Source organism: Lissotriton vulgaris, chromosome 12, assembly GCF_964263255.1.
Source record: "Lissotriton vulgaris chromosome 12, aLisVul1.2, whole genome shotgun sequence".
Lineage (NCBI taxonomy): Eukaryota > Metazoa > Chordata > Amphibia > Caudata > Salamandridae > Lissotriton > Lissotriton vulgaris.
Window position 1 is genome coordinate 242,714,705 of NC_141700.1, and position 15,141 is coordinate 242,729,845.

Genomic DNA, 15,141 nt, shown 5'->3' on the forward strand with positions numbered 1-15,141 from the left:
ATGCAGCAAGGCTATGTCTCTAATAGACTAATATTGGCTTACCTTACTACACTTAATAAATGATAACACTTTGGTGACAGATGTTTCTTCCACTCAATTGATTGTAATTTAAAATTCTATTTAATGTTACATTCAGGTTTAAGGTACTATTCTGAAAAGGCCACTTTTAGAAAAATAATGCAAAGTCTGGCGCGTCGTCACAAACTAGTTTCAGGGCGCACTGCCAGTCAATTGTCTCAATAAACCATTCTTTAGTCATACCAACATACCATATTCATCCATAGTTGTCAGTTTACTTTGTAATTGAAATGTAGGAGATGTGATATCAAAGTCCTTTTATTGCTCCAGGAATGCCCATCCAGGCGTTTTCCAACAGCTTGGTAAATCACTTTCAGTTGCAAATCACCAAATTGGGAATCCACCCAATTCATTTCAGGCTATTAGCCCTTTGTCAGGGGTAACTAGAATTTAAAGTTAAAAACAGCCCATCAGAGACCATGTGTGGATAAGTCTCACACTTTGCGTGGCGACACACCAGACATTGCATTGATATTCAAATTGTGACATTGGGACAAGGCACATTTCTGAGGTCGCACGCTAAGACTTTGCCTGGAGGATCATTCAAATAAGTACCAACATTGGAGGTTTTGAAAGGGAAGTAGTGCATTTCATCCATTTTTCAATTTCACTTTTAGGAAGTTGGCATTTTTCAGCCCAAACCAAATGTGCCTTTCTGTCAGTGTCCAAGGTCACGTGACTGTGAATTTCTCTCCTAAGCTGTGCTGTGTATTCATTTCAGACAGGGGGACAAAAGGGGCCTGAATACAGAGGGTGTGGGCTAGTCCTGAACCCTTGGCTTGCATTAGAATGTACTCCTCTTACCTCAAAACAGTACTCCAGGTGAAAATCTAGAGGTTTTTGGCTCCTCGCGAGCTGGCTCTTCACGTCAAGAAACAGCCTTCTGCATCTCCCATCAACGCATTCAAACAGCAACCGCTCGCTTCAACTGTCAAAGTGGAGCTCCAGGGGGAACATGCTCCTCATGCCAACACACTGCTCCTGCTGAGGCTCCTCACATTGACTTAGACTTAGAAAAGTAAAAACCTCCACAGGGGCAAATCGATCCCTGTTTCCAACCCATGCTCCATCATGTTTAGCCTGAAATTGTGAGTTTGATAGAGTCCACGACAACCGGATACCCTTGAGTGTCGCTCTGTGCTTTTTGGCACTATTTTCACCTAGAACTTTGAAAATGTATAACTTTGGCTCTACTGATTGGAATTTTGTCATTTTGGAGTAATTGTATTTCACTTTATTACAGTTTGAGTGTTGTATAAATACTTTACTAAGTTAAGTCTGATTGGTTTAGTGTCAAGCTACCCGAGGAATAAACACAAGTTTATTTTGTGACTTTTTTGGTTCACCCTGATAAGGATTGTGTTTATTACTTGAGTAGGGCTCTCACCCGCCTCAAATAATAACCCAATTCCTTACAGCCTAATCAGGCTGGAGACCAGCCAGCTTCGTAGCATTCTAACACATGAACTCTATTTCCGTGCCTTGCTTAAAACATGTTAAGTTGCTGTACATTGCCCTTTATAGAAGTGTATTCCTCACTCCTACATCAGTACTGTGGAAGGAAGTGAAAAAAGTGCACTGGTATTGTGCCATTCCCAGAGCAACAACAGTCTACTTGATGGAAGTCTTGAGGAGTCCTGTGCACAGCTGAAAGAAAATTGGTCAGCAGTTCCACATTTATGATGTCGTTCAGAATAGCTCAGAATGGGATTCGGTATTGCAGAATCCGATTCGGAATTCTTGTTTCTGTACGAATTTTACACATTTCCCAACAAATGATTACGATGCCCGGAAATCATTCGGGAAGTCCAAATCGGTTCCAAAAGGCAATCAGACAGCCAAAGCTTTTTGGAGCCAAATAATACAGCTTTATGGACACGGTTTCCGAATGAGCGAGTACGATGACTGATTCAGACAGCCGTTCCGATTCGGTCTGCCCGACATGAAACAGCAGTCGGAATCTGATGGGCCCCCTTCACCTGAAGGCCTCCAATTGTGGCCCGTGGGGGTACCCAAGGGACCTCTCTTCCCAAGCATGCACAATGTGACTGGCACCATGGGGTGCCCGCCACACGGAGCAAGGTTTTCCCCAACCAACTATTTTTTCAATGGGAGCCTGTTTACTCGTTTGGAACACAGGCTACCATCGAAGTCAATGCGAGTACGACTGAACAATGTTAGGATGCATCGTAATCGGTTGTTCGGATTCGCACGACCCGATCTGTTCGGAAACGATTACTTCTGAACTGTTTCTGAACGACATCGTAATTGGCCCCTTAGTGTTATGACTATTTCTTTTTTGGGACACACCTCACAATTGACTGAAATGAGCCATTTCAACACCTGCTTAAACAGGATGAAGCCAGCGACACATAAGCTGTTGCATGTTGTAGACAAGTGAGCTTCCCTCGCATGGCCGAATGCAAATCATATATTGCCAGATGATGCCCGCTATATTTGGTACCTTAGGTCCTTCCAATATATGTTACCCAGAGAAAAGTGGAACGTAGATATAACTTTATCTTCCATGGTGATTTCATATTTCAAACTTTGTGTACCTGCACTGTCTGCAGTAATCTCCAATCAGGAGTTCCCACAGACCATTTCTACATCACATGCCCACACCACATCTTCAACCTTGAAAACCGAAGGATCAGCCAGAAACTCAGCACCCTACTCAACACCTCTATTATCACTGCAACATTTCCCAATGTCTGGGAAAGCTCCATAGACAGACCACTACTCAGAAAACTCTCCATCAACCCTAGCGAATTAAAAAAACTATGGGCCAATCTCCCTGCTCCCATTCCCTGTGAAGGTACTTGAAAAGATCATCAACACGCAACTCATGAAACACCTGGAGCAGAACCAACTACTCAACACCTCCTGATCTGGCTTCTCCAGCAATCACAGCACCAAAAACACCCTGATCCCAGCCACCTACAACATCCGAACCCTTCTCGACTGAAGAGAAACCGCAGCTGTGATACGCCTTGACCTCTTGGCAGACTTTGACACTGTATCCCACAAAATATGCCTTTTTTTCGCTTTCCCTCACCTCGCATGTTGTTACAAGGCGGTCGTTACAACGTCTATATTGTAACAATGCATACTATTACCGCGCAAGTCGTAACAACGACTTGCGGAGGGGGGCACTGGATGTTGGAATAGTATAACTTACTATTCCAACTCCAGTCTGTGCGGACAGTAGGGAAGGTGTTGGTTTTTAAATACAACATCTTTTCCCCCTCTGCAAGTCATTGTAACGACTTGTGGGGTAATGGTATGCATGGTTACAACGTGGTTGTTGTAACGACCGCATTGTAACAACATGCAGGGTGACGGATGTGTGGCAAGGAGTGTTTACCTATCCTACCACATGTTGTTTGAAAGACTCCACCACATCGGCATCCAAGCGGACACGCTCAGATGGATCAATTCCTTCTTCACTGGAAGAACCCAGAGGATCCACCTCCCACCTTTCACCTCTGAACCAAAGGAGATCGCCTCCGGTGTCCCCCAGGGCTCATCCCACAGCCCCACGCTCTTCAATGCATATATGACCCCACTGGTCAATATCGTCAGATCCCACTGTCTGAACCTAATTTTCTAAGTAGACGACACCCAACTCCTTCTTTCACTCATTGATGACCCCACCACCACCAGAACCAACTTCCAAAGATGCATGACAAACATGGCTGACTGGATGAAGAACAACTGCCTGCAGCTGAACACATACAAGACGGAAGTACTGATCTTTGGCAACAGCAGCAACACATGGATTGACTCCTGGTGGCCATCAGACCCAGGACCTGCACCCACTCTTTCTAACCACGCCAGAAACCGCGGAATCCGCACTGACAATAAGCTCACCATGAAATCACAGATCAATGCCATCTCCACCGCCTACTTCCTCACGCTGCACATGATACGTAAGATTTTCAAGTGGTTACCCCTACATACGAGACACACCGTGACACAGGCCCTCAAAACCAGCTGACTGGACTACAGCAATGCCCTCAGGCGTAGGAATCGCCACCAACCTCCTACAGAGACTTCAGACCATACGGAACGCCGCAGCTAGACTCATCCTCGGCCTTCGACAAACCCACATCACACCCCACTCAATTGGCTCCCCGTACAGAAGAGATGCCAATTCAAGCTGCTGACCCATGCACACAAGGCTCTCCACAACCAAGGAACCACATACATTAACCACCGCCTGAACTTCCATCAATCATCAGGAAGACTATGCTCCTCCTCCCTTTCACTTGCCCATACTCCCCATAACCGCCGAAGTAGATGAGGCTCTTTCTCCCACATCACAGCAAAAACCTGGAACAGCCAATCCACGCACTTCAGGACCATTATCTAACTTCCGGAATTCAGAATGGCCCTCAAGACCTGGCTGTTTGAATAAGCCTCCGGGACCTGCCAGGGCCTGAATAACCCATCGGGTGATTAGACGCACTATATAAATCCTGATTGATTGATTGCTTGATTTTTATGATAGCAAATGTGTTCGATATACCTTGGGGCTGTGGTGTAAATACAGAAAATTACCTTTCAGAGTTATTGTTGCAACTCTCATATTGTCTTATACAACCCCAAATAGTACTAAGCTTTAGGACTAATGTTGTGTTTTACACAAACTGCTTGTGTTTACATTTCTGGAAAAGATGACTAAAAACTAATTAAGACACTGCCTCAAATTCATAGGCCTCTTTCATGACCTAGGAATTAGGATTCTACCTAAGTCGTCTTTCAAATGACAATGTGTCCCTGCATCTAACCCGCACTCCATCGCGGTTGGTCTCAACTTGTGTGTTTGACCTGGTCCAGCACAACCAGATACTTGCGAGTGGCGCTTTGTGGTGCTATTTTCACCTATAACTTTGAAAAATCATAACCCTGGTTCTGCTGATTGGATTTTTGTTCTTTTGGTGGGATTTTTCTTGTGTTGTGTTTTCACTTTATTGCAGTTTTAGTGCCGTACAAATCCTTTACATATTGCTTCTTAGTTAAATCTGATTACATCTGATTGCTTTAGTGCTAAACTGCCAGTGGATTAGGCACAGGTGTATTTAGTGACTTTTGTGGTTCACTAAGACAAGGATTGTGTTTATTACTTGAGTGGGGCTCTCACCCCCTCAACTAATAACTTAATTTCTTACATAAACTACTAGTAAAGTAAAGATGTCCAAAACTGAAAACTTGCCTGCGATATAAAAACTCCCAATCTAGTAACTCAAGGTAATGGTAACATACTAATTGTAATATTTACCAACAGGTATAACACAGGGTTGGCCAGCTTAGGTTTATGACGTTCAGCAATGTGCGATCCATCCCAGGTTACAGGATATCATCATTTCATAAAAGGGAATAATTATTTTAATCTTATGATCTTTCAAAAGGATGTCAAAAATGGATACACCATTGACCAACATTGAGTAACACTTGTATATAACTATCTATCTATAAATTATATTAATCTTCTTAAAATATTAAAGATCAATGTAATGGCTGGAGAGTTTGACATGATCTAAAACAATGATGACTGGGTCCAGGAGGGCAGATACAATGCTAGATTTCAGGATAATTACTGACAATATAAGTCAGGCCTCTTTGAATCCAAAGTATGTAAATGTATCTTAAGTGTATATCCTAAAAATATGGCAATACTTTGACCTATGTAGAACACCTCTAAGAGTTTTTTTTTACTACTGGTTCCTCGAAGAGAAGTAATAAGTGTTGGACTCTCATAATTCATTTAATGAATCAGTATTTCACCCAAAGGAGAACTTGTCTGATCTGTGTAGTGAACCCAAAACCTATGGTTGGACTTTATCCATCTTCCGGCGTCCTTGTTGGAATTCGTCTAGAGCACACACCATGTGAGTCTACGACTACCATATGGCCAGCATGAAATTATCACACAAAGGTGGCAAGGGGTATTCACAAAATGAACCCCACACTGTATGGGAGATGATGGATGTATACTTTTAAAAGGTGTGTTTTGTAACAGTCAATATTATGTAATTGGTGTTTAGCCAATCTTATCTCTTCTATTTACTAGGGCCATATTTTATCCACAACAAATATTCTGATAGAAAGAACTTAAGGCCTGATTCAGAGTTGATGGATGGGTTACTCAGTCACCAACATAACAGATAACCATCCCACCTTATTAAAGTACAATATATCTTATGGCACTTGTAATAAGGTGAACTGAATATCAGTAATTTTGGGGATGAAGTAACCCATCGTCAAACTCCAAATCAGGTCCTTAGTTGTTTAACATACCTAGAATAACATTTTCTTTTATTTACTTTAAAGACAATATCAAGCATGGGTATCTACTCGAGTTACTATTACAAATTATGTTACAGGACTGGGCCAAATTAGCTATTTAATAACTTGTTCTCTCTACCAAAAGGGGGCATAGTATTTTAATGTTGGGTGCCATTGTGTTCACTGAATGAAATTAGTTAGTACTGCATAATTGTGCCCGTGGCCTGCCAATCTGCCAGATACACGTCAGAATACCAATAACAAAAATAACGTCTGGCTTAAATATCATGGCAGATATATCCTTTATAAAAAAAAAGCACTCCCTTGGGTGCACATTTTCAATTATTAAATCTGACAGGGCAATGTTTTGCTAAACAATATTTAAGACACAATATTATTTTCAAGATGCTACTTTGGCTACAATATTCTGGAACCATGCCAACCTGCCATGCCTCTTTTCCAAACCCTGCATCATGGCATTACACTACAAGAGCTGATCTTAGAATCCTAGAAATATATGAAATCCAAAGAAACAGTAAATCCCTACTACACTAGTCCAATGAAAGTGAAACACGAAAAGAAAACATTATCTATGAGGCTATTCTATGTCAAATGGCAACAATGTTTCTAAAAGTCCAAGCATCACTGTGGTTAGCAAAATACCAAAATCATAAAATGTGCATGTTCTCATCTTCAAGCTAGTTCTTTCTGCAAACTATTCTATACACCATATACTTCATATAGCTAGCCCATAACCTTCATTATTTCGCTTGGTAAAAAAATGTAACACTTACTACTAAATAAGATCAATGTTTGACGATGGGCAAATTTACTAAAGTACATGTTTTTGCTATAAATGGACCCAATGATTGTGGTATTGAGGGAGGAAAACCTCTAATAGGTGTCAAACACTAAATTGAAATCACATAATCAGAACATATTATCTAAAAGTATGTGATGTGCACTTACCAGAACTGAGTCAAATCCCTCTGATGCACACGTCCTGTTGAAAATAAGCAAACAGTTTAAGCGTACACTTCTCAAATTAATAAGCAGCCATGATAGTGTACTCTGTTACAGGAGAGTTTCTGTAACTTAGTAGGGCTTTGGTTAGCTCGCCACACATGTGTGACATAAGTGGGTAGAGAGGACCTCCAAATACTGTAACGTTTATATGCATAGATTTATTTATTTATATACAATGTTTTCACACTTCAAGGGCTGCTGGAAGCAAATGCTGGAATCACAATTCAGCTAAAGGCATCAAGCTGGAGACCAGCAAACGGATCACTAATTCTCTGCCTTGCTTAAAACATGTTAAGTGACTGATACTTTTCACTTAATAGAAGTACACTCCTCATACCTTCATTAGTCTTGTGGCAGGCAATGGAAAAAGTACACTTACATTCTGTTTGCCACCATTCCCAGAGCAACAACAGCAAGTGGGATAGATGTCTAGAGGAATATTGTGCACAGCTGATAGGAAAGTGGTCAGCAGTTCATAAGGAGCATTAAGACCATTTCTCTTTTGGGACACATAACGCAGTTGACTGAAATGTGCCTAAAACCTGCTCAATCAGGACTAAGTCAGTGGCACAAAAGGTTACATGTTGAAGACAAATGAGTCCCCCCCCGTTGGGTTCACGTATTGCCAATGACAGACGGGGTCCACTGTCATTGTCAGCTTGGATCCTGCCCATCTATGTAATCTGGAGAAAAGTGGAAAGCAGACAGAATGTCATCTTCCAGGGAGACTTTATATTTCAAACTACCTGTACCCACACTGCACCTATCATCATCATCATAGCAATCTATTCCATATAACTTGGGAGCTGTAGTGCCAAGGCAGAACTTTACCATTCTGAGTTATTGTTGCAACCCCCATATTGTATTATTGGGCCCTTAATACTACTAACCTTTGTGACTAATGTTGCATTTTAGACATACTGCTTGGATTCACATTTCTAGAAAAGGTGGATGCCAACTAAGTGAGTTACTGCCTCAAATGCATAGGTCTCCTTCTTGACCTAGCATTAGGACTCCACTTCAGTCATCTTTCAAATGGCAATGTGTCTTATGATGCTACTTCCTTGTCCCACTCTTTGCTTTAAGTACACAGCTTTTTATGGGACTTGATATGGAAAGCCAAGCAACACTGTCCATCAAATGCCTATTTGAAAACACCTACAGCTACAATGCTCCAGACCTTTGATTTCATCTGACAGCTACATTTGACGATATTTCTATCATTGAACACCTCGATACATTTAAATGCTGCAATTACACAAGCTCTGATATGGAGTACCTTGGAGACTTGACTGCAGGGGGGTGCCTCAAGATTTCAAACATTTGATAAGGGAGAAGTTAAGACATTCGAAAATTGCAAGAAAGACTGTCATGTAGATGAGAAGGAAATATTTTGCTATAAGACACTGGGTATAACAACCTTGCTTGAAAGAGGCAGCAACTCGAGACCTGCCATCTCTAGAAACAATAGTGAGGTGAGCTTCTGGCTCAAAAAAGTTTTCTCGCAGTTGTATACACATCTTTTAGAGACCACACCATATGCCATCAATTCTCAGAGGAACAGATGGAAACTCTTTGGTGAAGCCCCGATAAAGAGGGCCAGTAGAGTAGTGTTCAGAGAGACATCCATCAAATTGTTGGGAGAGTTTCTCAAAAGGAGGCACATTACAAATGCTTGATAGATTGGTATAGATACCTGGCAGAATTATATTGGTTCTACCTACAAGTAATCCAAAATGTTGGAGGGGTTGTGATGAAATAGGATACGTGAAGCATATATATGGTGGGAGTGCCCACATATCTCAGTTTTTTGGAATTAGGTTTTAGAGGTATGTGGGAAGATTATGGGTTACTTGATACCAGGAGATTTTAACACTGTGATACTGGGGGTGTGACTCCCTCACCTTACGCTACCAGATTTGAGCTGATAGGACACTTCATTGGAATGGTTTAGGGGCGACAAAGGTTACAGTTGCCTCCTACTGGAAGAAATCATACCTTCTCCTGTTACACCCTGAAGTCTTCTCTTCACATTGAAATCAAGTGAGAAATGGAATAAATAGGCTATATTTTGAGGCTTTATTGAAGCCCAGTGGTGTTCTAGCTGTCGGTGAGAACTTTATCTCTCACACAACTTCTGATACTGAGAAACTTGAATTTTTATAAATTATGGGAACACTGAATAAGAGGCGAAAGACAGGGAAGGCAGGATTACAGTCTTCTCCTCAGATGGTTAACAACTATTGAACTGGTTTGGAACTTAATCAAACATTGTCAAAGCTGATTCAGCCTCTTCGAAGGTGTCCAAGTAACAAACAAATGATATGCGTCTATTGTGTTTATACCGGACTGTGTTCGGGGGGGGGGGGGGGGGGGGGGGGATGATGTGTTTGTTTTAAACTTGGTTAGCTATACGAGTCATGAGGATGATAGTAGATGCAGAGTTATAATGAGTGCTTAATAGGAAGTTACTAATTATTAATTGTCTGTATAAATATGTGATCTTCTGACAGATGGATCACTATAATGTATGGTTTTTATGACTTATGAGATATATATGCTAAAACCAATTTAAAAAAATCACTGCCAAAAGGAAACTAAAAATTAAAAGAAGTCAGTTATTTATTATAAAAATGCATGGTGAAAGTCATGAGATAAATATACAAATGATGAGATGGTTACAATGAAGTAGTAAAAATGGGCTTACTCATTAAATGATAAGGAAATCGTAAACTAGGAAAAGACTCTGAGGAGATGGTAGACAAACAATGAGAAGTAAAAAGGCATGGTATGTATCTCCACTGATATAAAACAAAGAAAACTTCAAAATTCACAAATTTAAAACCACCTTTAAAAATTAAAAAAGTGAGTGATAAACATTAACTGTTTACTTATTTTGTAATAAAATGATATTATCTGTGATAGTTAACATTTGCTGTGTTAATCACTATACCCACATAATAAAACCAACAGTGGACATGTATTTAAACCATGAATAATGTTTTGCACCAGACATGTACACTAGGTACAAAGGTCACCTCTGAAGATATCACTTATCTTTCTATCACCAAGTCAAGTGCATGTTATTTCACGCTTTAACTCATTCTAGTGTATATTGAATACATCGGTATCATGGTAATAATAACTATAGGGAGCACACATTAAAAGGTTACTTACCTGCAATCTTAGTTCTCTCTCATGGGCGTTCTCTCTGAATTCATACAATGTGGATCATGTTGATTCCCTCTGTATTAGGCCCTCATATCATTAAGGAGTGTGGCATTTGACACACATGTCAAACAAGAGTCCAAGGGATAGCAATAGTCAAAAATTAATTTATTTGTGAGACACTACAAACAAAGCAGCAGGTCAATCCCATTATCTCGTTGGTCCAGGCCTCCTCAAGTCTATTATCTGGTTTCCGTCTACATTCTTAAATAGGCCTATTCTCCACTACTCCAGCAAAGGGCACCTGAAGAATGGACACTAGAAACAATAAGCATGCAAATAAACCATATGTTCTCCTGTTAATGGCTTTCAACCTAAAAAGAGTTTATTTAAAAATATGTTTTGGGATATAGCACAGGCACAGTGATAATCAAATATTAATTAATCAATCTATGGAGAAATAATAACCACCAGCAATATTAGCTGGAGGTCACAGTGCTTGTGACAAGTGTCTGGATATTGAAGAAGAGAGTAAGCATAGTTGAGGAATGTGGATTTAGATAGGCTGGCCAGAAATCAAGCCAGTAGAAGTCCTGCGGCGGGGTGTCAGGTAGTAAAAAGCATGGCAGAAGGGAGTTCAAGTCTATATTTTATATGTAATTGGCACATTTGATTAACAATACATTGTATATAGTGCATTTCTTTTTGATTAAGCATGCTTTATGCTACTTGTACTTAGCTAATTGAGGATGCATTCTCCATGAGCGTCTAGCATGCAAACTCCATATTGTTTTCATTCATAGCTCCAAGGAGCAAACAGAGTGCTAGAGACAACTTTTTCTTGCCAGAGGAATGTCACAAATATGAGCTATTTTACATAAGATAAGATACCCCAGTGAGTGAAACACTTGCAGCTGTGAATTTGAGCACAATCAAATCAATGTTCAGAGGTTGATAACTTGTGAACCATTCATTTGGATAGTAGGAAACAAAATCAGAACAGGACACTCTCTGAAGATTTTACCTTTAATACACATTTATTTTTACTTTCCATACATTATATTACACAAAGTTTCAATTTGAGGCACAGGGAGGTAAAGTGATTTGCAATGGCAACAAATACATGCTTTTCCTGATTTAATGAAAGTATCACAGTCACTAGACTCTGATCACCTAAATGTACAGAGAGGGCAAATTACAGGGCTGAATATGAGTTAATGGCTATATAACATAAAACTGACAACACAATATTGATGTACGACAATATCGCCATCTAAATACTGTTCACCAATATCGTTATTCTACACATAAACAAGAAAACCACAAATATCTAAAAAAAAAATGTCACTGTGAAAAATATCTAAGCTAAGTAATATTGATAACAACAATATTGATAAACAAAATATTGTTAACCAATTAAAATATACAAAATAAATACAATATTGAAAACAAATATATCAACACAAATATTGCCTAAAATAAATAAGAACACTTATATTACATCAATAAATTATTTAACCCACAAAACCAGATAACATCACTAAATAAATATATGGCATTGAAATAAATTGTACTACCTATACACCAAAACAAATTACAAAATTAGAAACAACGCTACATACACTCTAATACAACCAGAAATTAAATTACAACACACTAGAACTATTAGAAAAGTATTAACACACACACATATCAACAGTAAATCCTCCAAATCCAAGGGAATACTCAGACACTTCCTGTGTATGGTAATCCAATGTAATGCATAGCTTCCCTGACGCATTTCGGCAGTAGCCTTGGTCATAAATGCGTATATACCTCTATGTTATCCCACCCATGCCAATCAGGATTTCGCTCAAACCATTGCACAGAGTCCGCTCTATTAGAAATATCAGATACACTGAAATTCATCGCAGACAAAGGCAGGAAAGCAGTACTAATCCTACTCAATTTGTCTGCAGCATTTGACACCATTTCCCATGAGATACTTCTAGCTCGAATAAAATCCAGCAGCATTTCAAATATTATCGTCCTGACCTGGATCAAGTCCTTCCTGACCAACCGTAGGCAAGCAGTCTCCTTGGGCACCTTCCTTTCCCCTGAACGGTCCATCCCAGCAGGAGTACCCCACAGCTCTTCACTTAGCCCGCTCCAATTCAATATATACATGTCCCCTCTTATCTCTCTTATCTCGCCATATGGGATTGAAGTTACATCTTATGCCGACGATAACCAGCTGATTCTATCTCTGGACAAAGATTCTACGTCGGCAGAAGTAAACTTCAAGTTCTGCTTTGATATTAGATATTAGATTAGATAGATATTAAGGAAAATCCAATTTTTAATATCTAGATGAGCAAATAATCAGCAACTATTTCAAGATGAATCCTGAATGCGCTGGCGCCAACGGGGATGCTGTAATTGGTTGCCGCAACCTATGTAGAAAGTTCCAGCCACCATTTTAAGTAAAGGGATATGGACCCGGGGCTGAAACTGAAGATGAAAAGTAGCATAAGGGGACTGGGTAGTATAGGGACCCTGACCCCTTGGCTGCAATTTAGGGGAATTTCAGAGACCCCCTATGTGTAAAATATATTGAAAAATGGCTTCTTTTCCCCACGCTCGATATTCGTGAATTCATCACGACAGTCAGCGTACCCCTCGTGTAACATTCACAACAAATTCACAAATATGCCCAAACCCACTCCCAGATTGGGCTTCTTTACTGAAGTGAAAGAAACGGTTAAGAAATAGTGACCATTGAGAAGTGAGTTAAGAAAAGTAAAGTCGAAAAGGTTGCCATTAATGGTTGCTTTGTATTATAGTGTTATACCATTCTTATGCTTAATTTTTACATTTTCTCTGAGACTTCAGTCTGACTGACAACAAAAAAAAAATACCTGATCAACCAACTTTACAGGTATGTGAATTGAAATGAAGTTTAAAAAATATATCTGATTGTAAATGTCGCTGGATATATGCGGTTGGTAAAAATGTGCATGATATATACAAAAGTATTGTGAGAGTATGAGGGGATCGTTGAGGAGGTGGTTGAGTGTTTTTGTGGGTTTATGAATGGGTGTGTATTTGTATGTGTCTCTGTGGGTGTGTAAGGGAGTATGGGAGTGTTCTGTCTGGTCTGAGAGTAGGTGTGAGAAGTCCTTCTATCATGTGCTGTTCTGGAACTGTAAAGTGAGTGTGTGTTGTTTTACTGCATAATCGAGCAGGAATTTAAAAAATCCTTGCTGAGCTTTAACCTTCTTTTTTATTATGTACTAGTTACCCTTTAGGTAGGGTGTAAGTAAGTCATAGAGCAGGGTGCTATGTGCTTACAGGGTAAGACATGCACTTTGAAGTCTCAGTGGGTCACATGTGTACTTTGAGACCCCTAAGCAGAGTTACATATGCAGTCTTTCACCCATACCGCAAGTTATATACACATTTAGAAAAGCAGTTCCTCACCTAGCTTGTGCGAGAGAGGCAGAAGCATGTAGATATTCAGTGACAGCACTTATATATGCAGCAGTAACAGACACTTGCATACACATGATTAAAAGTTACGTTTAAGTTTAGTTAATCGCATGCGCACTTCCAGATCCATGTGCCCAGCTAAACATCGAGTGTCCCACCCATACTGTAAAGCACATATGTATTTACAAAAACATACAGAAACTCACCCACCCAGTCAGAGACAGAGGCACTTACACATTCAGTCACATGCCCATACAGCACTTATGTATGCATATGTAACAGAGCAGGTTGAACACAGTTATATACAGTTATATACCCCAACGCTCACTAATCCATACAACCAGTTACATACACATATAGAGACCCATAGAGATACAAAGGCGGCTACTCATATAGCCACATAGTCACTTTCTCATCCAGTGAGACACCCTGAGAGGGACTGGTATACTTATTTAGATATGAACTGAAGCAGTGCTACTCCTAATTCCCCATGCAGAAAAGAAAAGTAGCCCTAAAACGGTTCCATATTAAAATATTGATATTAAAAATATCCATGAAAAAAAAATGATGTGAAAATATAAAAAAAATATTGACTTCCTATACATAAACAGGTAAGCACAAAAATATCGACATTAAAAATATAGAAGTAAAAAATATTGACTTAAAAAATTACATAACTTAAATAAAATTAAATAAATAATAATATTATTGACAAAATAAATTACATTTAATATATATTTTAACTAATTATAACTAAAAAACTTAATGTAATAAATATAAATACAAAAAGTGTACATATACAAATATTTACTTAAATACATTTTATTAACTATATCTATATTTAATTTATAAACTTTTTAAATTATATAAAAAGACACAAATATAAATAATTTAAAATTAAAAATAAAATATTTTATATTTAGTTGACACATTAAACTATTGGAAAAAAAACATAAACACAATAGGAGTGGAATAGGAGTGGAAACATTGGATTGAGAAGGGGTAAAAATTACTATTCCCACTTCAGTGAGTGTAACAGTAGGGAAAGCGTTGGATATCGTAGGGGTAAAAATTACTATTCCCACTCCAGTGAGTGCAACAGTAGGGAGA

General features: G+C 39.3%; 1 protein-coding gene across 1 annotated transcript in view; it reads right to left on the reverse strand.

Moving 5' to 3' along the window:
- LOC147673861 (uncharacterized) overlaps positions 1-15,141 on the reverse strand; it is a 1,240,526-nt gene that overhangs the window by 52,164 nt on the left and 1,173,221 nt on the right. Inside the window, exon 18 of the mRNA XM_086947748.1 lies at positions 7,339-7,372. Within this exon, the coding sequence (XP_086803874.1) occupies positions 7,339-7,372 (34 nt within the window). The remainder of the gene's footprint in view (positions 1-7,338; positions 7,373-15,141) is intronic.